Below are 25,919 nucleotides of genomic sequence, written 5' to 3'. Positions count from 1 at the left end.
TTTGTGGGTCATTTTATTTAGTATTTTTTTTCTCAGCAGTTTACTAGGCACCTGAATATTAGATTGTGCAATTACAATTATTTTAACTAAATGTCCTAGAATTTTTCTTCCAAAAAAACCAAACCAGACCAAACCAAACCAAACTAAACACTGAGTAAGTAAGTATACATATTATTTCTCTCAAAATCATGAATTCTAGAGTCTTAGCTGTTTTCTTCAACAATGTGTTAGATAACACTGTTTGCAACTTGCAGCTTAAGATAGTCTATCCTGAGTGATCCTTATAAAATACACACTGAATTTCATTATGCACTCAGGAAGCAGTATATTCATACCAGATTTCTTGTACTCTTGATTGGATTTAGCCATATGTAAAACAAATGTCCTAGATTAAGATTATTCCTTAGAACTGGTTTTGCAAGTTGTTTGGTTCTAATAATTGCTGTATGTGTTATCCATGGGATTTTGATTTCAAAACGATTTCATGGTTTTTACATAAGATAATTTTGACATATCGAATGATCGTTGTAATATTTTCCTAATGTGTGCATCACTACCATCATTATGTCATTTCTGTTATTCATTACACCTGCTTAAAGTATGTTTGCTTTACTCTGTACTTGGCATAAAGTTGCAGTAGATAACTCATGAATTAAGGCAATTCAATGCACTGGTGTTGAGTATGTGAACACTATGCTAGGCCCTGGGAATTAAGGAATACCTAAGTCCTCCTGCTAGACCTTAGGGAGCTCACAATTGAGGAGGAATCCTTGACACAGTGAGCTAATTGCCTTGGTTTAAAGACTCTCTTAAAACCTGAAATTTAATTACATATGATTTGTTCACGTATATAAGATTTATATGGCTGTCTTGCTCGAAACCCTATGATTAAATCTCTTGGCTAGCTGAGATTCCTTCAATATGCATTTATGTTGAGAATCTGTCAGTTATAAATGTTTTTTAGAAGAAAAACCATCCAGTTATGATAAAAAAAAATTGGCTCTATAATTAGGTACCTATTCTCACATCAAATTTCAAAGAAACTTCAAAAATTCTGGTAACTTCTATCTGAGGCAATCAGAAGGAACTGTTTTAAGTCACTATATATTGATAAAAATAAATTCATAATGCATGCTATGAAAAATTTGTTACTAAGACAAATTTTTAATAAATAGCCAAATACTTTTAAGTATTTAAAAGTATTTAAGTATCAATTTGGGCAGATCAGTGTATGTCAATAATTTGCTATGAAAATCCTGGTGATACCCTTGTCTCTATGGCCTGAGACTCTCCAACCTCAAAGTGAGCATAATCAACTGGGAAACAGATGTAATGCTGATTTCTGTATCTCACTCTTAGAGATTCTGATTCATTTAGGCTGAGGTAAGACCCTCAAATTTGAATTCATCAACAATTAATTGTAATGCTGATATAGGTACTTCAAAATTTATATTTTGAGAAATAGTTGTATAAATATGTAAATGCATAAGTAATAAATTTATAAAAAGTATGAATAATGTAATTTTTGGAAATTGATAGGTAATTAATGATAGCACATACTGTCAGTAATAATATATATTTGCATTTTATTTAGGAATAGAGATGATGAATAATGACTGTCACTGAAAATATAGATATGCAAGATGTTAGAGAGTATGTGACATTTTAGTTAAGTCTTTAAAAAGTAATAACATTTATCAGTGAGGGGAGTTGAAAAATGCCTTTCTGGACAGAGGTAGTAGCCTGAAATAAAATGTTCCGGAAATATTGCAAGTTATAGAAATCTCATATTCTGAACTGATGCCAGCATAGAAAGGGATTCCAATTTTTCTAAGATTTTAAAATTTGTGACTATATATACATTGCAATACTTATGTGATTAGCAACAAGTACATTGATACTCTCCACCCCCTGCTAAAAGTTATTCCTCTTCCACCCCATCTTCCTGTCTCTGTATATAGCAAGGGCACCCAAACGTTGATCAGGCCTGAAACCTAGGAGTCACCTTGACTGGCTGCAGCTTATTCATAGGCAAATCCTACTGATTTCAGCTCCAAAAGCCAGCCCAAACCTAAACACTTCCATCTTCACTGCTCAAGATAAGCCCAAGCCAGCTGCCTGTCATCTCTCACTTGTATCCCAGTTTCATTTTTACCCCTCCCCAAACCATGTTACTATGATTACTTCTCATCAAATTCTACTATTTGTAGTCAGTAAATTGTTTATCCTTACAGTCATAAAATTATTTATATTTATAGTTTGGAGGAAGTGAAACGTACTTTCAATAAATTTAAAACTTAAGTAGCATCGCATGATTTTCCTGCCTAAAAGTATTCCAAAACTTCCCAAGAAAGGTAGAAAAAAATTATATTTGTTCTACGCATTATATGAGCAATATATGAGTTGGTTACCATCTCTCCTAACTGCATATTTTCTACCCTGTAGCCAAGTGGATCCTCTCTGTTCTTAGGTAGGTCATGCCTTTCTTAATATATTCTAAAATATGCTTGTCCAGGATGCTCTGCTGCAACCTTTCACTCCATCCTTGGACCTTTCTTCATATGACTGGTTCTTTCACCAGTCTTAGTCCCGATTTTACCTCCTTAGATAGGGCTTTCAGTATGCTATTTAACTCTAGTCTCTTGAGTCCTTCTATTCTTTCTCATAGAACATATCACAGACATTATCTTATTTGTAGGGATTTCTGCTATCCCCACCTTGTTTAGAAAAAAAGCAAGGACTAGCTAATCTTCTTGTTAGTGTGCCTTCAATGTAGAATGGGGGCTAGAACCTTGTAAGCCCTAGTGTGTGTTTCTGAAAGAGGGAAATAGGATAGAAAGCTTGAGTCTTCATTTGGAATGAAATTTGAGGGTAGGGGCAATGTGTCATTCACTTTGAATACCCTGAATTAATTAACTCAAAGAATTAATTAACGATTATATAATTGACTCAGGCTGAGCATTAATTCACAAGTTCTCAGAGTTGAAGGAGATTTAAGACATTATACTGTTGTATTCCTTAATTTTCCAGGTGTGATATGGATTACTATCTGTGTCTAGGTCATAAGCTGACTTCTAATTCAGTGAGATGTGACAATGATGTTCTTAGCTCCCCAGCTTAGCATTTTTTTTTCAACTAAGCCAATACTACTCAATAAAATTTCCTTATATTTTGTAGAACTCTTAGAAATTGTATTTCTGTTTGTTTGTTTGTTTGTTTTTTAATGTATGAATGCTCATCAGTTTACATAATGGAACAAGAATGTCAGTGGACAATAATGTTTTGCCAACTTTATTCAGACTTAAAATAATGTGTCCTTTGACACATTTAGTAACATATTTTAGTAGCATATTTAGTAACATATAATTATTTGTTACTAAAATGCTACCCCAAAAGCCTGTTGCTATGTGTTTTATCAAGTTCTAATGTTATATTTAGAATAGCAATAATAAAGTGCCATATTAAATACTATTCGAGGAGTGATTCATATTTTTATATCCTATTTGTATTTTTATGCCCATTAACTAATACCACTGTATTTCATCTCATCAATATTCAGCATAGTTTAATTGGTAATCATGGGAGATATATTCTTTAACTAACACCTAGAAAAATTAATTTTGTTTTATTTGTGGTCTAGCTGAGATCGGCATGAATCATTTTTTAAGATTATATTGCCCATGATGGCACAAGTTTATCTAAAAGTAATTTCTTATGTTTATAATCTACAAAGTAGGCTATTTTTTATTATGGAGTGATTGCCTCACCAGTGGCATTTTTCATTAGTGCCAGTCAATGTGTCAATCCTTAACCATAGCAATAATATTAATAAGCTTGCAAATTAAATACTAGAAAGAATGACATGTTTTCCTAAATGAACAATAAGTAAGCAAAATCAACAACCAAATTGGGACTTCTTCTATCTCATCCTGTGATTTGGTTACTTTAAATTACCCTTGAACATATTTCCAGTAAGAAAGATGGTCTGTCTATTTGCTGTGTGTTAAGCATAAGTCTGACCCATCCCCTGTGTATCTTTTCTCTCTTTTGGGAACAATTAGCTTCAAATACTGTGGCAACCAGATGTTGTTGTATGAATTCAGCAAGTGTTGTGCTCTCCTGAGTTTTCTGAAGGGCATCTACATTATTTTAAATTATTCTAACTTCATATATTTCTGGATTGGCCAAAGTCCAATTCTTACTAATAGTATCATCTTTTTGTTTGTTTTATTTTAATAAGAGTACTAAATTTCTTCAAGTTTTACCTTGACTGAGAAATATTATAATACAAGAGAAGAGTTTGGTTTACCCATACTCCCAGGTCCTCTGAGTTCTGTATAAATTTCCTCTGGTACCCACTGGCTTCCATACAAGAGCGACAAGCTTGCTTGATGGCTGTGAATGAAATATCCATTCTTTGCAATATAGCACATAAAAGAGGAAACCACTTCTAAATTCAAGTCATTAAAATAATTCTTTAGAATATTTATATACATACATATATTTTAAACATATATGCACATTTTTTATTAGTTATTTTTTTCAGAAATGTTTCTGAGCACAAACACACACAAAAGGGCCAGAAGCTTATTTTAATTTATTCCTAATTTTATTCCCACAAAAAACATTTTAAAAATTAATTTCTTCAATGTTCATTAAAATTGGTGCCCTTTGGAACTTAACCTCACTCAACTTTAATTGCTTAAACAATTACATACTGCAACCAAATGCTTCTTAAGGTTAGCCACATTCAAAGTGGTTTTTCCAGCTAAGGAAAAAGAGGATGAACTCAATAGTCATTAAATGTTTTATATAGGTTGACTGAATGTAGCCACTTTTTTGAATTTTGCATTTTCCTTTGAGTCAACAAGAGTAGGCGTAATGTTACATAGCATATGTTCAGTTAAATCATGTTTTTTCATGAGAATGACAATTGCACTTCTTTAAAGAATCTAATATTTTACGCAAAGCCAGTTTGTGTTAAGAGAATGCAAAATTATTACCATAAATATATTAATAAATGAATTTATGTTTACTATGAATATATTTCTAAATCAGAAAAATAATTTAGTACATTTAAAAATTTACCGATGCTGTGAATTTTTAAATCTGTTCCTTGAAAATTCCCTTGGCCTTTATTAAAGAGTATTTTGTGAGAAATACAAAATTATAAATTAGTTATGTTGTATATGATTTGAAAGGCTTCTTTTCCCTACTATTAAAAAACAAAAGCAAAACAACAACAAAAAAAAACTCTTAGTGTTGAAGTAACCAACTAAACCAATCTTTTAAACACATAAGAAGAGTGACCGTCTTAGTTGAATAAAGTAGTAACCTGACTTAGGTCTGTTTTCTGGAATTTGTAAACTAAAGTATCCTATAAGGCAATGGAAAGTGAACTGTCAGAATACAAAGAAAAAAGCACACAGGAGATATAGGTCAGACTTGTACACATCAAACAGATCAGACTTCTTATAGGAAAATTATAGATATGATCTCACTTAGTTTAAAAACTGTTTTTCTAAAATTTCAGACAGATTTTGTATATTAGACGGTTCAATCTCCATAGTTTTAAATAAAATAATAGATTACACACTGTCAATAAAATTGATTCATTAGGAAGTGGCCGCATATTCATCATAGAGGTTGTTTTCTCTTGTGACAAACATACTTGAATTTGGGATGGACTAGAAGATTGTAGTAGTGCTGGTCTGAAGTTGACTTGTTTTATAAATATTTTGCTTTAGTGATATTGAAATCAATTTGCTTCTAAATATTAAAAAATAGGGAAAATACTCAGAAGGTATTTTTTTTTCTCTTTGTGACAGGAGATGAAAATCAAAAGTCAGTTTTCTCATAATCTTTGAAATCCATTTTTTGTTTGTTCATTTTGTTTTGGTCTTGGGTTTGAGCCCAGGGCCTTGCCTCGTGCCAGGCAAGTGTTCTACCATTGAGCTATATCCTGAGCCTGATTTTCTCATAAAATTTGTTGCATTATATTCACTGCTCTATCTTCAGGAAGCTGGTATTTCATATTATGAAATACTCAGAATTTTAAAAACAGTTGATTGGATTCTTTTTCTTTTTCTTCTAGGCCAGAAGTCACGGAGACCTTCAACAGCAAATTTACCACTTTCCAACTCTGTTAAAAACAGCTCCAACTGCCTTTCATCCTCTCAGCCTCGACCAAGAAGTGCAGCTGTTCGATCATTATCTAGAGCTGCTTCAGAAATTTTAGAAATTGAATATATTGATATTACTGGCCAGAATGAACCTTTCTTAGATAACACAGCTGATCAACAAACTTTAGAAAGTTTGGAAAAAGAATTAGGTGTGCTGAGAAATCATGCGGGTAATGCTTTTTTTTTTCTCTTCACTCTAGATAATGTTAATTTTTTAATGTTAATAATGTCACATTTTTCACCTTATTCTTAAAAACAAGCAAGCAAAACAGGTCTTTCCTTTCTTTCTTCAGCTATCAACTTTGGATACATCTTGCCTACACCCTGAAAAAGTTCTAAAATGCATTGCTGTCCAGTCACAACAGAGATGGTCCCCTAGCAAACCAAGTGCACAGCCAAATTGTGGCATAAGGATCTCTGTGTATTCAGAAAAATCAAAACCAATACTAGACATATTTCTCTTTCTACAAACCTAGTGAAGGTTTAATCACTCTAGCTTTAAGTAAAACTGTTGTCCAATACCCTTGTTGAAAATTGAGCCTGTTAGAACTTTTAAAGCAGTGCTTCTGTAGCTTTAAAGTATTCATAGATGCCCCAGGGGATCTTGTTAAAATGCAGATTCTGATTGAGTCCTTATTTCTGGGATGGGACCTGTGATTTTGCACATCTAACAAGTACCCAGATGATGCCAGTTTTGCTCTTTAGCAAACCACAATTTGAGGAGAAATTATACTTGTGCTCTCTGTTTGCAACCTCAGTGGGGATAGTCTGGCCAATGGTGACCACATTCTTGAATGTGCAAAGGTCTGGTTGAATAACAAAATATCAAAATATCCTCTTATTTTCATCAGAAGGTCATTCACACAATTTGAAGGAAGTCAACCACAGGTCCAAAAGGTAGGCTAAAATATTCTGTGGTCCTGTGTGTTCTACATTTGCTCTTCTCTTTGTTTTTGTTTTTGTTTTATCCTATTTAATTATCTCTTTCCTTACTTACCTTTGAAAAACAACCTTGCTGTTTTTCTGAAAAAGATATATCAGCATTTAAAAACTGTAAGCAATAAAAAAATACAAAAAGAAAGCTAAAACACCCACAAAACTCACTACTCTTTATTACAATTAATACATACTAGGTGTGCAAATTGATAGGATTTGCTGTCATAATATTTCCTTACATGCATATATCACCCATCGATTGTACCCATTGATTGAACCCAATCTGAGGTTCCTCTATCCTCCCCACACTCCTATTTTACCATCTTTCCCCACTTCCTTAGCCTTCTTCCCAGTACCTTGTAGTACCTCTTCTGCTTTTAGGACTTTTTGTTTGTTTGTTTCTGTGTATGAAAGAAAACATGCAATAATTGTCTTTCAATGTCTGGCTTCTTTTTGCTTAACATGATATTTTTCCTCTTCCACTTAAATGTCCAGATATCATTCTTCATATGATGGAGTAATTCCTAGGTGCTGTTGTGAATGGTGCTATAGTAAACATGGTTGTTCAGGAATTTTTGTTTGTGGTAATTTCATTTTCTTTGGATATCCATCCAGAAATGGAATAGCTGGATCATATATGGTAGCTCTGTTTTTAGTTTTTTGAGAAACCTTCATATATTTTCAGTAATGGCTGTACTGAATTACAATTCCAACAGTGTATATAAGCATTCTTTTTCCTCACATCCTGGCCAGTATTTGTATTTGTTACTTATTTTATATAATAATCATTTTAATTGGGGTAAGATGGAATCTCATTGTAGTTCCATTTGCATTTCCCTGATGGCTAAAGATATTGAGCCATCCTTTCATGTATTTGTCATTGATATCTCTTCTTTTGAGATGTATCTATATCATTTGGGATTGTCTTTTTTTATTTTGATATTAAGTATTTTCAGTTCTTAATATATTATAGATATTAATCTTCTGCCAGACAAAGAGCTGGCAAATGTTTACTCATATTCTGTAGGTTGTCTCTTCAATCTGTGGATTATTTCCTTTGTTATACAGTAGTTTTAAAATTTGATGTAATACCATTTGTCATCCTTTGCTTTTGTTTACTGTGCTTTTGGAGTTCTAGCCAGGAAATAATAGCCTGAACCAGTATCTAGAAATTTATTCCCTAGTATGTTCCTCTAGAAGTTTCAGAACTCAGATCTTACAGAACTACCTTTGATCCATTTTGATTGATCTTTGTACAGGGTGAGAGATTGACCCCATAGGTCAATTTTCAATCTTCTACATGAGGGTATCCAGTTTTCCCCATACCATTGGTTGGAGATTCTTTTTCTATTATGTTTTTAGTAGCTTTGTCAAGATAAAGTTAGTTGATTGTGGATATGTGAGTTTATTTCTGAGTTCTCTGCTGAGTTCCATTGGTCCATGTATTTGCTTTCTGTGCCAGTATCATGTTGTTTTTGTTACTGTGGTTTCTGAAATCAGGTGTTGTGATACTTCCAGCATTGAAATTTTTGCTAAAGATTACGTTGGCTATTCATTTATTTCTACTTTTGTATGAACTTATGATTGTGTTTTTCTAGTTCTGCAAAAAATGCCTTTGGAATTTTGATAGGGATTGCATTGACTCTGTAGAGCACTTTGGGTAGTGTGGATGTTTTAACAGTATTAATTCTCTCAACCCATGAACATGGGAGGGTTTTCAGTCTTTTAATATCTTCTTTAATTTCTTCAGTATTTTAAAAATTTTCATTGTAGAGGTCTTTCACATCCTTAGGTTTATTCTGAAGTAAGTGTGTGTGTGTGTGTGTGTGTGTGTGTGTGTGTGTGTATTTTGCAGAAATTGAACCCAGGAGTACTCTAGCATTGAGCTACACCATCAGCACTTTTTATTTTTTATTTTGAGACCAGGTCTTACTACATTGCTGAGACTGGCCTACAGTTAGATAATGTTAATAATAGATAATGTTATAATTTACAAAATGTGGTGCTCCAAACTTTGGCATAAATAAATTTATAATTATTATATCTTCTTGATTAATTAATCCCTTGTTCAATTGCATTTATGTTTATCAGAAATATCATTTTACAATTCATTTTTATTATGTTTTTATTAATTTATTAATTAATTTTTATTAATTTATTTTATAGTTATATATGGTATATAAATTATATATATTATATATGTATAATATATATGTGTGTGTGTGTGTGTATATATATATATATATATATATATATATATATATATATTATATATAGTCATTTGGACATAATAAGAAAAACATGATATGTAGTTTTCTCTAGTTTAGTCCCTAGTACTTCCCTTTTCCCAATCCTCACCCTCCTATATATTCCCTTTAGTGGGATTGATTTTTTAACATGTTCTTATCTTGGTGAATATCTCTCTTGTCTCTTTAAGTTTAGGATTTCCTTAAGCATCTTTTGCAATTCTTGTCTAGTGGTCTTGAATTCTACTTGTTTATGTTTATCACAGAAAGTCTTTATTTCATCTTCAATTCTGAAGGATAGCCTTGCTGGGTATAATAATCATTTGGTTTGCAGTAATTTTCTTTCAGGACATGAAATACATTATTACTTGTTTTACTGGCCTTTAAGGTTCATACTAAGAAAACTTCTGTTCATTTAATGGGCTTATTTTTACATATGACTTGATGTTTCTATCTTATAGCTTTTCTTTGTCCTGTACAATCGGCAATTTAATTATGATATGTTTTGGAGAGGTTCTTTTTCTAGTCATTTCTATTTAGGATTCCAACCTATATGTTCTTTTCTTTCAAAAATTATGGGAAATTTTCTCTTTATTGGATTGACTTTCTATGCCTCTGTTATTCTTCTTCTACAGATATGCCCATGAGCTAGAATTTTGATCTTTTAATGGTGTCCTGAGATCTCACAGGCTCTTTTCATTCTTTGTTATTTTTTCTTTATTACTGTCTAATATTTTAAAAGAGTTTTCTTCAAACTTCCCTTGATCTATTCTGTTTTTGAGGATTTCAATTGATATTTCTGACTTATTGAAATTTTCATTCCAAGATTTCTTTTTGGTTCTTTACAAAATCTCTTTTTCTTCACTGAAGTTCCCATTCATCCCCCACATTCTCTTTCTTTCTTTTTTTTTTTTTAAAGAGAGAGTGAGAGAGGAGAGAGAGAGAGAGAGAGAGAGAATTTTTAATATTTATTTTTTAGTTCTCGGCGGACACAACATCTTTGTTTGTATGTGGTGCTGAGGATCGAACCCGGGCCGCACGCATGCCAGGCGAGTGCGCTACCGCTTGAGCCACATCCCCAGCCCCTCACATTCTCTTTCTTGTATCATCCAATTCTGTATTTGCATTCTCTTGGATTTTATCGAGTGTTTTAAAATCATCTTTTGAATTTGTTATCTGACATTTTATCCACTTTGATATCTTTGGAATCTTTTCCTAGAGAATTATGTGTTTCATATTACCTTGCTTTTTATACTTCATGTGTTTCTATGTTGAGTTTTGTTCAACTGTTTGGATATATTTCTCTTTAATTTCTATGTAATAGCTTTCTTGGTATGCAGCTTTCTATTGATGATATGTCTTAGGGTTTGACTCATTGAATTTATTTTCAACTAAACACCTTAGTTAATCTCCCTGTAACTTCTTCAATTGCAACTCATGGGTTTTGACCAAGTATTTTTCTTGTCAGAGTTGGAGAGACATACTTTCTTTACAGGTCTTGCAAGAGTAAGGAAACTGGTAATTCAGGGAAGTATTATGTATGCAAAAGTAGTTATGGGTTGCATTCTCAATAGTTGCTCCAAAAATGGGAGAGGTAGCCACTATCATATGTTGGAGGTTTCACCAGGCAACTATTGATACAGATTTTGTTACTTGAAAGTTAATTTTTAAAAATCATTGCATTTTTTTTTTTGTTTTGCAGTACTAATGATTAAACGCAGGGCTTTATACATGCTAAAGCAAGTGCTCTATCTCTGAATCTTATCCTCAACCCACTTGAAGGCAATTCTGATAATAGATGCCCTACTTGTAGTGAAGGGCATGAAGCTCTTGTTTTCTAATTATGCATTGGTATAGCTCTAAGTGCTTCTCAAGAAGTAGGACCAAAATCACAACCCCTGTTATGTGATATAGTTTGGAAAGTAAGGCTGCAATAGCTGTAGAGGACCCAGGTGTGTCCTGAGTCAGTAATTCTTGTGTTTCTCCTCTCTTCTGCTACTGCCAAGATGTCTCTCAGGAGTAGGAAGTCAGATCCCTACTAGCTTTGCCCAATTGGAATGAGTCAATGGCTGGAGGTTTTCTCCCCTTTTCTTCACGTAGAAGTGTCTTACAGGATTCAAGCAGAACTGTATCACGACTGGAGCTATGCACAATTCCTTTCAATAGGGCTGGGATTGTAGATCTATGGCAGAGCATTGTCCCAATGTGTGCAAATCTCTGGGTTTCATCCTCAACATTAAAAAAAAAGTTTAAAAAATAAAAATAAAAAGTGATGTAAAAAAGAATGACAAAAAATGAAAAAAACTGAAACCTAAAAAAAATTAAAAATATATAAAGAAAAAAAGTTACAGAATAAAAATATAGGAGGTAAAAAATAAAGGAGAAAGAAAAAATTATAAAAAAATATAATATAATAAAAAACAAATAAATAATTCTTCCTATTCAAGGTACTCAGAATCCAAATGGAGGATGGACTATCACATGCTTTGCCAATCTAACTTTTTCACCCTGTCTTCTTAGACTGTGCGCCCCTAAGGCCAGAAGTCATCTAGGGATTTTTTCAGTGCCATTTCTTTCAGTACCTGCTAAGTGTTGTGCTGGAGTGAGTTCTATCTGTAATTGGTTGAAATTACTCCTCCCTAGGTTTCCTGCATGATTAAGATAGTGTTGAACACAGGCTCCTCCAGACGTGTATTCTCTCTGGAGGTTCTTAAAGTGTGTGCCCCTGGTTTATTGAAGAGCATAAGCTGGTGGTGGATGACTCTGAGAGAAGGATGCAATTAAAGCACACAGATCTGAGCTGGAAGGATAGTGGTGAGAATTGTATGACTCGTCCTTGATCTTGGCCCCTTTACATCAGGGCACTCAGCCACAGATAAACCACGTAACTGGTATTCATCCTGATCTCAGAAGGCAAATTCACCAATTAGCTTCTTCCAGAGGGCTGTCTCTTCCCATCTCCTCCACATCTCACCCCAACTCCCTGCATCACTGAACTCTCCCTAAGCCAAGACTGTCTCTGAAGCTAATACCCATTTGGCAGTGCAGCAGATTGTCTATGGGTTCCTAGAGATGGAAGTAGACTGGGATTTATAACCCTCAGAGTAGTAGACTCAAGCAATGCAAGCTTTTTTAAGATGACTCCTGGCAATAGCAGTCTGAGAATTTACTTGGAAATGCAGTGAATTCCTCTAAAGATTGCAGTCTGTGCAGACTCTAGGTCTCTTATTTATTTAGGACGTATGTCTGTAATGGGTAGGTTTCTGAGCCAAATTGGAACCTCTCTCTTCACCTTTATCCTCTCAGAAGGAGAATCCTCCACACCCCATCCATACCCCAACCCTGGTTCTGGGTGACAAGTGCTGGCTATTCTGTTTCTTTTCTATGCTTATATGCCCAGCCTCTAAAATTTCAGGTCTCCTCTGGCTGTTGAGTTACAGGCTCACCCACAGCTACTCACCTCTGTACACATGCCACTATACACACACTGCATTGGTTCTATCCCATGGAGAAGTCGGAGAGTGCTGGGTGCCTCTATTCTGCCATTTTGTGCTTCTCTCCATCTTACTACTGTTAAAGCAACCATTATTAACTATTAAATATGTGTACATTATAACTACAAAAAGATTAAATGTTTAGAAGGATGAATATAGATTGAAGGAAAAAAGTGATAATTTTATAAAAACAGACGCTTCTCTACATGATTTTTAAAATCCATGAAATGTGTCATTGAATAGAAAAAAAAAAAAAGGAAAGGGAATTGAATATTTTGATATTGGTGGAGTGCCCAGTTGGAGTCCAGGTTCTAGGCATCCCAAACAAAGAATTGAACAAGACACAAAAAAGTAACAGACAGAGCATTGATTTATTGAAAGTGAAAGTAATAGTAAAGTAGAGCAGAGGGGACCCAGTGAGAGAGAATATCAGGGCCCATGTTTGGGCTGTGCCTCTGTCTCCTCCTTGCAGAACTGATTGAAGACATTTTCCTATTTGTTTCCAAAGGTTATTTTCACCTAATTGGAATATAGAACTTTTGGTAGGAGTTGGCATGTCAATGGAACTATTTAGGAGTTGGCATGTCAATGGAACTATACAGATCTTGTGGCAGGAGGTGGCATGGTGATAAGTTCTCCATTGTGGGAGTTGCCATGGTAATGAAGCTTACCATAAACAGAGTCATGATGACTCATCTCCCTGTCTTGTACTCTGGCTGGCATTTTTCTTGCACCTAGTCTTTGCCATCTTGATGTCCTTAAACTTCTACCTCAACTTCAGACAAGTATTTTTTCATCACAAGAAAATTATTTGAGCTGTATAAAAATTACCCTTTTGTAGACAAAAAGACTGGGATATTGACAGTTTTCTATAGTTCAATTTAATTTTTGCCAATATTTCTTTAAAATTAAGGAAAAATGTGAAAAGAAGCAGTGAGCACCCAAGGCCACTTCCTAACTATGATTTAGTTTTGATAGAATCTATTAAGTCTCTAAAATAAAGATGAAGAATCTTTAGTTTGTTCCTTTATTTTAAAAGCACATTCTAATCTAGATGGTATTGAATGTACCTCTGTGATAGTTTATTATGTTATCAAGGTTTCTTTTCACTTTCTTTTTTTTTAGGGAAAATTTATATGGATTAAATCCTTAGTACCAGCAGTTTTTTCTCCATGGCATCCCTATCTTGAGCCTTTTATTTTGATTCATCTCTGGAAGGCTTGATTTGGCATCCTTGATAAGGTCTGTCTTTTATCTTTATGGCTGATTGGCATGTTAGCTAGATTTATTTAGTGACTCACAATTTCTTTTCCTTTGAACTTGGTAGACAGTTCTGCCCTATCTTCTGACCCTGGGTGTGGTGCTAATTAGTTTTGTTTGTTTGTTTGTTTTTTGGTATGGGGATTGAGCTCAGGAGCACTTAACCACTGAGCCACATCCCCACCTGAATTTTTATTTAGAGACAGGGTCTGGCTGAGTTGTTTAGTGCCTCGCAGTTGCTGAGGCTGGCTTTGAAATCACAATCCTCCTGCCTCAACTGCCTGAGCATCTAGGACTACAGATGCTACCACCCCACCCAGCCCTAATTAGTCCTCAATCAAGGTATTTCCCCTTTAAAGTTTGTTTGGGCAAATATAACTGTTTTTTCTCTGTAGGTAGGGTTCCTGGTAGCTCTATTACCTAAAATTTTCCTGTTTGAAAATGCCTGCTACCTTTATATTTGAATTTCGAACCAGATAAGGGTAGTGGCCTAGGGCCATTTTAAACCTTGTGCATACTCATTTACCATTTTCTGACTCTGAATTCTTCTGTGAAGTAATCTACAGACAATTTACTTTTTTCCCCCTTTTTTAATCTACCCTCTGTCCTGAATGTGACAGATGTCTTTCCTGCCTCAGTGTTTGCAGAATTTTCTTCAGTAACTGGAGAAGGACTGATTCAATGTCAATAATTCAGCATTTCTTAAAATGGCAGCCTTCTCTTTCTATCTTCAGAATAAATTTCTTTTTATTTTAAGATAAATTTTCTGCTTTTGTATCTTTGAATTGCTTTTCTGTTCCATTTGGCTTTTTTCCTGCTGAGAAACCTGTTTTCTTTTTTTAATGTTGGATCCTCTTTAAACAATATATATATTGTTTCAGCTAGTTTGTATTTTTCTTTTTTTATTTACTCTGATTTATCTCAAGCTTGTCTTCTGTGTTATGGCTTTACTTTTCACCTGGCTGTAGTTCATTCTTTACCATTTGATTTTTTAAAAAAAAAAATATTCTCAAGGTATTGCTTTAACTTTTTCTTTTGATGGTTTTGGTAACTTTTAATTCTGATATAATTTCAAGCTTATAGAAAATTTGCAAAAACGCAAGAATAATACAAGAAATTCTTATATATGTATATACTTTACCCACTTCCAAACACACACACACACACACACACACACACACACACATTTATTTTTCCAAACCATTTGAGAGGAACTATAAACAGTGTGACTCTATCAGAAAAGATTTCAGTGTATATTTACCCCAAACAAGGAAACCACTTACTGTAGTACAATGATCAAAATAAGGAAAGTTAACAAAACATGATTTTTTATTCCACAGTGGCATATATAGTTTTTTAAAATGATGATGATTATTACAGCTTAATTTTTTCTGGCACAGGATTTAATCCAGGAATAAAAGCCATTTAATTATTTCCCTTTTGATGCTTGATGTACCATTCATTGTTTGATATTTGGGATTAGCTTTGTTCTTTTTCAAAGATTGATGGTTGATTTTCAGTCCTTATTCTGTAGCAAAAAGACTTGGGAGGGGTTTTCTTATGGTCCTAATCTCCATTTTCTACCATCTTTTGCATGCTATGGGTTCTTTTTTTTTTTTTTTTTTTTTTTTTTTTTTTTAAAGAGAGAGTGAGAGAGGAGAGAGAGAGAGAGAGAGAGAGAGAGAGAGAGAGAGAGAGAATTTTTAATATTTATTTTTTAGTTCTCGGCGGACACAACATCTTTGTTGGTATATGGTGCTGAGGATCGAACCCGGGCCGCACGCATGCCAGGCAGCGCGCTACCGCTTGAGCCACATCCCCAGCCCTGCTATGGGTTCTTGATTCAGTTTATTGGCATAGGTAGTTGCTGTGCCAATTCTTTGTATCTTACTTGTCCATGATTATCGTCAATGGCTTTGCTCACGTCTTCTATCTTTTCTGTTAACAATGAGACAAATCTCCCCTTGAAATCCTCTGCGCCTATACTGATATCAGTTGGTCTTTCTTGGAGCTACTGTTTGGGGTTGAATATTGCTTTATTCTCTGTATCCAGCCAGCTCAAAGCATGGGGAAGAAGATAGGATCAGGAAGCTCAGTCTCCTTTGTTGGAGCATCTGGGCTTTGCTTTTCTTCAATTTTATTAAATGTCAAATATCATTTGACCTGGCTTCAAGTATATTCTGTCCCTAAGGGGATGTTTGCAGGTTTATAATTTTTCTTGATTTCCTAAGATCTTGTGGTGGGTGTTACAGAGACTTTAAAACTATTTAAAGCATTTTCTCCTCACTGCTCTTCACTTTTCTCTGAATTGGGTATTATTGGTGAGACTTTTCAATTCTCTGATGACTTGTGCTTTCCTATTTAATCTGGTGTCTCTGTCCTGGGTGCAAAGACAGAGTGGACAGGAATGGTACCAAGCTACACCTCAGTAAATCTTGTTTATTTTCTTGGCTATTGCTTTTCAGACTTTATTATGTGAACTTGTATCCATGTTTCTGTTGTTGTTTGATTGATTTTATGGATTTATTTTGAATTTTTTGCTTTTTGTATTGATTTCACTAGTGGTTTAGGGAAAAAATATTCGTGATCCTTCTTTACCTTCATTTATTTGCCTTTCTCTAAGTTACTAAAAAGTAAATATAAATATTCTGGGAGGTAAATCTCACATTAAATGCCAATTTTGAATTGAAGCATGTCAAATCTGGACTGAATCTAAAAGGATAACCATATAGTTTTAATCAGAAATTAAAGGGCTTTTTGTTTTCATAAGCTTATCAATTCCTTTATAAAATATATTAGTTGACACACAGCATTCTTCTTTTTTACCATTCCACATTTTCCTTTTTCCTTATCATTTTGGTTCTGATGTGTGACACTATTTTCCCTGTGGCCCTCACTTATACTAATAACAGTAGTATTTTTACTGAAACCCAAAACTATTTATATATGAAAGCAAACACACCCAGAGCAGCCTGCCCCCGCCCCCACCAGGGCTTTTCTGAATGTCCAGCAGTATTACACAAGCACACTCACACACTAAACCCAGGACTGGCCTTCTTTCCATTGGGGAGTTGACTTTGGATGAATACACAGTTTTTGAAGAGGTTCACCTGAAGCTCTGAGGAAGAAATGATGACACATCAGCTAACTCAACCCAATATTCAGTGAGGTGACAGATGCTACTGTGTGATGAAACCTCACTCTAGAAAATTCACTGATTCTGCACAAGGTCTTTGTATTCTGCTTAGCATCAATGTGCAGAAAAATTCCATCCTCATTTCGCTACCCAGGAAGCAGTCTAGGAGAACTCCTCAGGACGTCTGGCTTCACACATTTTGGCTACGCGTTTTGACCCTTCTGCAAATGTGAATGTGTTTCCATCCCTGTGAATGCTGCATTATTGTGAGCAGCAGCCCTTCTAACTTGTTTTCTGTCAGCTCTTGGACGCATCCTCTTCCTTTTTCTAAGCTCTATGAAATAACAATTGTGCCAAGGAGCTGGGAGAATAAAAGACAGAAAATGACTACATTTAATAATCTGTTTCTATTTTTTTGATTCAGATCGTTATGGCTCTCAGAGAGCCATTTCAGAAGTAGCTAGGGTAAGCAGAGGAGTGTGTGTGTGTGTGTGTGTGTGTGTATGTGTGTGTGTATTTACACATTGCCGATCAACTTCCTGATGAATCGGGACACTGGAGACAGTAAACCAGGGTGATTGAAAGCCCAGCTCAGGTTCAGGAAATCTGGTTTTCAGACTTGATCCCATTACTTGCTAGCTTCATGGTACTGGGCAAATTGCTTTCTTACTATCTCTTTACCTCAGATTCAGTGGATGAAATATGTGTAAAAGTCGTGTTTAATAAAAATTGATGATCAAACAACATTACATATGAAATATTACGTTTAGGAAAATGTATCTCCATCTCCACAGTGCCTAATACATAGTAAGTGCTCAAAAAGCTGGTGACTTACGTAAGAAACCAGTAGGTGGTACTTGCTCAATACAACAAATTTTAATCAACTCTTAAAGCTGTTCCATTTAGAAACTATGATTTCTTATGGGCTACTTTGAGGATTATGGTTAATGTATAGTTCATGCCATTTTTAACCCTTCCACAAGTGTATAAATAACACTATGGTCACTTCCTTAATGAGCTCAACTTATCGATATAATTTATTTACTAAGGCATCTTGTTACTTTTTGGACCCGATGGACTGAAGAAATTTGGAAAATATAAGAAAATGTGCATTATGAAAAAGGATCAGTAATGATATACTTCATAACATTTACTTCTTTAATAGTTAAAAATGATTCATTTATTTCAAACTCATTCTGAGTTGTGGTTTAAGTATTTGTGGACCTTATATTCCCACAGCAATTTTATGTTTGACTAAGTTGCAGGTAGTTAACTGAACCAAGTAATTAAAGAGAGGAAAGTACTTATTCCTAAAGAAGACATAATAAGAATCTACCTGATACCAGCAGATGTAGCCATTCTGTCCGTGAAATAAAGCAAGGTAGCAATGGCTTTTTGAGTCACTGGGGTCTCTGTTCATAGGTTGAAAATCAAGTAATATATTAAGCTGTAAAACCCAATAGATTTTTAGTTAGCAAATAAGCCAGATAACCCTTGTGAAGACAGCTAGATTATAATGAGCTACAATGGCAGTCTTATTGCTTTAGGGTGATTTTTAAATTACAGAAAAGAAATTGAGTGCACACACAAGTGAAAATCAGCATATTAAAAAATTGGTAAAGGGAATATGAAGCAGTGGATGAGTAATAATAACCACTAGTGAATTTTATATGTTACACGTGTCACCTGCTCCATGAAGCAGTTGAGGCAGGTGCTTAATTTGTCTCTTTCAGGTTCAGTACCTGATGCTCAGGGCAATGTGGTAGCTTTACATTGTCTCCCTCCCGTGCATTTGCAGCAGAGGCAAGGTACAAACCCAGCCAATCTGTCCCCGTGTCGCAGGACAGTGATCCAAAATAATGTGAAATCCTCTCTTCAAATTAAGGTTGTAACCACATTAGAGGGAAATGGTGTGGACAGAGTGAAAGTGAAGGGGTGAAAATACGGAAAGCATAAGAGAAGGAGCGATAAAGGCAAGACGTAGTCAGGGAAGGCGAGAGATAGGGGCTGACACACTAGGAATGGGGCTCACAGGTTACAGGGCGTATGTTCTTGTCTATAGTAAATATTGGTGTGGGGATGTGTAGTATTTTAAGAGAGTTATTTTCTTCTTTTTCTGTTCCTTGATAAAAAATAGCCTGATTGTTTTCCATTCTTCAAAACTTTTAGTTTTTTTGATCCTTTTGTCCTTATTTGTTCCCTTTTTAAAATTCAGATGAATGTGGGCTTACCTATGGAACATAGTTTTATGTGTTTTAAATGAGTTTCAGAAATGCACCTTGGAACTCTCTTTACTGAGATTTCCCTCTTTTGTTTAGTTGCTTATTATTGTGATTAAGCGATTTCTAAGAACCAGAGATAGGAAAGGTTTACCGTCAATCCATTCCCCATCAGCTGAATTCTAAGTTTAAAGTAAATTTTTCAGTATAGATGTCAATCCAACCTTAGTTGGCCCTCTATTAGAACAATCAGGATACTGAGATTTTTGTATAGTCGACTTATATGTTTAACACCAACTTGTAATAGGGTTTTTGTAAACAGTTTTGATTTTCTCTGTCTTGATTTTTCCATTTCTTAAAATCAAGTGATGTCAACTTTGTTCCTGTTAACTTCCCAAGGTATTCTAAAACATAATTTTGAAAATTAATAATTCAACAAGGCAGGCTCTTTCTATTTGCACAATATGAATTAGCTCTATACTCATTCAATTAGAACTCAGACATCTAATAGAGTTTGAATACCTGTCCTGCTGGAATTCCTTAGAACCAAGCCTCACTATGGGATTTAGAATTCGAATTTTACCTATTCCCAAACCTGAACTGATTGCTTTTTTGGGGGAGCAGTCCCTTCATTGGAGCATAAAAACTTGCATTGGGGCACTATCTTGTTTCACCTTGTGGGAAACAGGAGAGAAAAACAATACCTTGAAACTGAAAGCTTAGATTCTAGAACACAGTGATTTACAATGTTGGTGACCTGAAAGAACTCAGATCTAGTTCCAACTCTTCCTCTAAGCATGTATGACTTTCAATAGGTTATTACTTTTCTGTGGGCCCCCACTTTCCTAATCTCTAAGTAAGGATGTGAGTAGTTAGGTTGTTTCAAAAATATTTAGTACAAGAATCTTTTGGATTTTTTCCCAAATATTATTATTATATAGAATTTTAACTAGATCAAATAAATTGGTCCTGATTGTTTCTATAATGGTGGAGATAGGAACTTCATCATCCTAAACCTACTGAATTTAAACATGTATCATAATTTGAAAGTCACAGGGTTGAATAATTTTAAGGACCCTTCCATTTGTAAATGTAGGGAAATTTGTCTTTCAACAAGAGCAATGTAATTTATTTACATTCAGTTTGGAGAATCTCTGCTTGCTCAAAATTGTGAGTTACTACCTACCACAAAGAAAGAAAAACAAACAAAAAAAGAATGAAGAAAATATAGAGAAGAAGGAAGGAAGGAAAAAAATCTGTTGAGTCCAGTGTGGAAAGTGTGTAGCTTGGTGTTAGGGCTTCTGATGAGGGGTGAACGCTTGGCTCTCTGGTAAGAGTGAAGGGAAAAAAAATCACACCTAGCAATTTTGATAGCTTTAAAAAGCCAACTTAGTAAAACTTTATGTACAAGTTAGATGGCTTTTACAACTTAATCAATGTTGAAAAAGGTATTAAAGCCTTTTTATTGCAGTTGTATTTATGTCTGTGTTTGAATTTATGATAGTTTTTATAAGGTATATTTGCTTAAACATTTTATTTATTTAATTTGTACTATTTGTCCATACTTCAGCTGAATCATAAGCCAGCTTGATAAAAAGGCTGTGTCTCCTTCAAATATAAACAGTTATTTACCCGAACAAAGGACAAAAGCAAAAAAAAAAAAAAAAAAAAAAAAGAGCAACTTTGCCAAGGCTCACCTTTTATTTAGAAGGTGGAGTGAAGCTTTTATTTCTTAGAAGAAAAGAATTCATAATGAAGTGTCTAACACGCAGGCAAGTCAAGGAGCTGCACGGTATTCCAACTTTATAGATAATTTCTTTTGAAATTTTGTGAATTCATAGGACATTTGACACATTTCATGAGCATAATATACATTTAAAAAATCAATAGGATTAAGATGACTTGATACTCCTGCCCTAATTTATTTGGTTTTCTTTTTTCTCTTTGTTACTTGTGCTAGGGATTGAACCCAGGCCTGGCACATTCTAAGAATAAGGTCTGCCACTGAGCCACACCCCCAAAAACCACATCCTCTGATTTGGAATCTCAGATTAAACTTACCTCACACTCCATCAGCTAACAAACATTAGAAAACTGAGGGATGATTAAAAATCTGTGCTGATCCTCTTTGTTCTGCTTGTAGTTTATTCTGGGTAAACTTCCAGCACCATATGCTGAGCATTTGTTTCTTGAATTTATGTGTTGACAATGCATGAAATAAAATATTTCAGATCCTTCAGAAAAGCTTTACAGCCTAACCTCAGAAGAGTTACCAGCCTTCAACAACCATTCTCTGAGTATAAGTCAGACTTCCACAGAATCCCTTGGAAAGAGCTCACAGATGTGGGATCCCTGTGGAGTTGAAGAATTAAGGTAAGTTAATACTGCAATTTGTATATAAATATAGTAAGTAGTAAAATTTGGACAAGCCCCAACTTATTATCTTCATAAATAAAAAGTGCCTTCATGTGTGTAATTTATATGACCATTCTTAGTAAAATATTTGCTTCCTTTGCTGAGCTCTTATCAGGATTTAGTAAAAGGCTTATAAAGTTGTTACTTTCATGTCAAAAGATAGTTCTCTGCTGAACAATGTGTATCATAAAAATGGAGAGACATCTGGAATTTAGTAATCCTTCAGCATTTCAATTTCTTATATTGAATAAAAATTGTTGTACCCAAGTTAATTAACTCCATAAATTTCAATATTTTGCATCAGTAGAATCTTACCTAATGGAAGTAAAGTTTTTAGAATAGAACATTGTTAAGTTTCTTTCTTGAAATGTATTCTAAATTATTAATGATACGATGTTTTTATTTGTATCATTTCCTTATTTCCTCATATAAGGAAATAAAAGCGACGGTGATCAGTTTATAAGGACTATAGTTTACACTAACAAATTCTTCATAAAAGAAGTTTATCTTATCAATCTATAATTGATATATTGGAATTTTTGGAAATGGAGCATTGTTCCATTTAGAAAGACTAAGATAAGTACAAAATAAAAGTCCCTTTGAATTGGAAACTCCTTTGATTGGTTTGAAGTTCAAAATTGCAGTAAAAGGTTATCGAAGTTGTTTACTCTTTCTCAAGGAAGAAATCAAGAACCTTGGTTCTTGGATTTTTGCATTTTTTTACACTCTTGCATTAAAATAAAAGGGTCAATTTGAGATTACTATTTTTCATTAAAAAGATCGTTAAAGAAAAGTAAACCTATGTGTACACCCACCATCATTTCATAAAAGAAACGGCATTTAATACTAACAATACAAGGGGACCATTAAAACGCAGTTCTTTGAAATCAAGAATGTAATGAAAAAGTCTTTACCTTTTCTTTATATTCTCTCTTCTTTGATAAGTGAACATTTTGTCACAGTTGCTCCTGTGCTGGTTCACTGGCCAGAGTTTATGATCTGTTTAGCCTGTGTTGGACATGAAAATAATAATAATAATAAAAACCGTTGTATCCATCACAGGGGGAAGTATTTCCTATTTGGAGACATTTATAAGGAAAAAATCTAGATAACTTTGGAACAAAATATATGCAACATGCTGATCCTAATCCTAATACATCTATGTGCTAAAGCTTCTGTCAGTCTCTGCCCCTCCCACAATAAAATGCAACCAAATAAAATAACATATAATTGCTTTCATTAATTTTGGCTTCGGCATGTCTTGACTAGCTATCCACATAGTCCTAATTTACTGTACACAAAAGAGGTGATTTATCTGACAGTCTATTCATTGGAATTCTATTAAGCAGCCAATGTAATGATGAATGTTCTTAATGATGACCCTGAGGCTCTGCAAGTTTCTGAGGTGCTTTCTGAATCATCAATGAAAGACAACCAGAGACCATAAAATTATCTCTCCTTGGTTCCATTGTGGTTTTATTTCTTGGGAGAGGGAGACTGATGAGAATTTCTCATTAAAGCAAGGCTTGCTAAATTGGGCACATTGAAAATTATGGCCCCAATCTGATACAGTCCCCTCATATCTGCTTGCTTTCAATGACTTAACACATGTAGTATTGATCAGAAGATAAATGAAAGTTGAAACTAGGTTCTGTATATTGTGTATTGATCTTTTAATGTATTTCCAGGTCTTATGGAAAAGATACTGAAATGCAATCTTTGCTGCCACTTTCTGAGAGCAGTACAGATGAGGAGGAAGATTTCCTTGACAAGCAACATGTCATCACACTACCGTGGTCAAAGAGTATTTAATGGTCATTTGTTCATTACTTTTCCATTTGTTACCCAGAATAAAGCACACAACTAAAAAAAAAAAAAAAAAAAAAAAAAAAGCAACTAAGTGATTACCTGATTACCTGTCCAGGTGCTGAAGATTTTGATTATTAATATCTTTGATGTTTCAAGGATTGTAAACTAATAAAAGTTAGTGAAATTTTAACTTTAAGGTCTTTTACTCCCAAATGCTATATGTCAAATACCAATCTCTATTGCAGATTATATTAGTAAAATTTGGTAAATTTTAAGAAATAAGAGTGATAACTATGTCTATAAAATTTACCATAAGACAGGTAGGTTTATATTTAAGGTAATATTTAAATATTTTGATTATATTTAAAGTAATATTTAAATATTCAGTTAAATTTTAAGTAATAGTCATTAAAAATAGAGTACATTTGATGACCATGTCATAGTAGTCAAGGTCATCAATTGAGCCTGTAATTGCAGTGCGTTGTTTCCCCCTTGAGTATTTTTGACATTTATAGAAGTCTAGTCTAGTAGCTTCAAAAATTGATGCTAGGAGGGAAAAAAAGTTTAAAAAAAGAGGAAAAAAAGACACAAAATAAAGCTGACATATTTGTCATACATTTTTTTCCTAGTAAATCCCTGAAAACACCTAAAGCATCTTATTTGGGTAAGGCCAATGTTATGGTTAGTTTCATATATTAACTGGGCTAGTTTATGGTACTCAATTTTTTTTTGTTCAAACATTATTGTAGATGTTTCTGTAAAGATTTTTTTGGATGATATTAACATATAAGTAGACATTGATTAAAACTGATTATTCTCCACAATGTTGATGAGCTTTATTCAAACATTGTATGAATATGTGAAACAACTGAGATACTCTGAAGTTTAGGGAATTCTGCCTTCACTTTGCCTTTGGGCAAAGAGATGCAACAACAGTTCTCCTCTGGATCTTTAGCCTGACATCCTGCTCTACAAATTTTGGACTTGCTAGTGCCATAACTGTGTAAGCCAATTTCTTAGAATGGATCTCTCTTTCTCCACAGTACCCCTTACCCACACAAATTCACTGCAGGTTCTTTGTGTGGAGAATGCTAATCTAGGCAGTTTGAAGGACCTCCAGAAGTCTGGTTTTATATAACTGTAAGCAAAATATCCAACCAGAAAAATTTAGAGGAGGAAAAGTTTATTTAGGACTCATGGTTTCAGAAGTCTCAGTTCATACATGGCCAGCTTCATTGCTCTGGGCCCAAGCTGAGGCAGCACATCACTGCAGAAGAGTCCAGCAGAAGAAAGCAGCTCAGTTCATGGTAGGTTCAAGAAGCAGAGAGGGGAGGGAGAAGTGGGTACAGGGCAGATGCAGTCTTCTAGAGCATGTCCTTAGTGACCCACCTCCTCCAGCCAGACCTCATCTGCCTACAGTTACCTACCAGTCAGTCAGTTCATACTGGAACAACCTGATTAGGTTACAGCACTCCCAATCCAATCATTTCACTTCTGAATATAACTGCATTAATGTAGGAGTTTGGGGGCATACCACCTATGCAAAGCATAACATAGTCAAAGGAAATTAACCCATCGGAAGCAGAAGCGTTTTATTGGTGATACTGAGTAGCAGAGGGTGGGGTTCAGGTTTCACTTAAGGAAGAGCAAAAAAAGCACAAGAGAATTCATGTGGGATAATTTTGTGGTTGTAACCTTGGGCCATTTTAAGATAGTTTTCCCTTGTGGAATTTGTTGACATCAGAAAAAATATTCTGAAGGCTGGCTGTGTACTTTCACCAAAACAGCCATGTCTCAGGGTTCAAACTCTTTTGTCATCTGTGTGTTTCTGAGCAGTAACCCATTATACAAGACAGATGACCGTTAGTGAAAATTTATCTTTGATACTTTTCTCATGGCATCAATAAATTGCACTAGAACCTGAACCTATCACTTACTGACAGGTTAGAAAATGATGAGACTTACAGCTGTTTCTATGTCTTTTACTATAACAATCCCCTTTATTGAACATGATATAAGTGGATAATAAGCAAAAGCAAGCTAGTCATATTGTTAGAATAACATGTTGCAAAAAATAAGTGTCTTCAGAAAGACTGTGACTCCTAAAGTAACTTTTTTTTTTCCTCATGACACTTCCTCTATCACAATCCCATAGACACAACAGTGAGTCACTCTTGAATCTTCACCACCTGTATGAAAAGCCCTCCTGGCATCTCATCCCA

The 25,919-nt window shown here is 34.4% G+C and overlaps 1 protein-coding gene across 1 annotated transcript in view; it reads left to right on the top strand.

Moving 5' to 3' along the window:
* Positions 1–23,700, top strand: part of ZBBX (zinc finger B-box domain containing) — a gene marked incomplete at both ends in the record, with an annotated part of 121,096 nt that extends 97,396 nt beyond the window's left edge. Inside the window, 3 exons of the mRNA XM_081301908.1 lie at positions 6,095–6,352; positions 21,705–21,846; positions 23,577–23,700. Coding sequence (XP_081158034.1) covers positions 6,095–6,352; positions 21,705–21,846; positions 23,577–23,700 — 524 coding nt within the window. The remainder of the gene's footprint in view (positions 1–6,094; positions 6,353–21,704; positions 21,847–23,576) is intronic.
* Positions 23,701–25,919: the final 2,219 nt, after the last annotated feature.

Source organism: Spermophilus citellus (assembly GCF_964194105.1).
Source record: "Spermophilus citellus genome assembly, chromosome: 7".
In the NCBI taxonomy this organism is placed as follows: Eukaryota; Metazoa; Chordata; class Mammalia; order Rodentia; family Sciuridae; genus Spermophilus; species Spermophilus citellus.
Note: the sequence above shows the minus strand (reverse complement) of the source record. Positions and strands in the feature narration are given on the sequence as shown.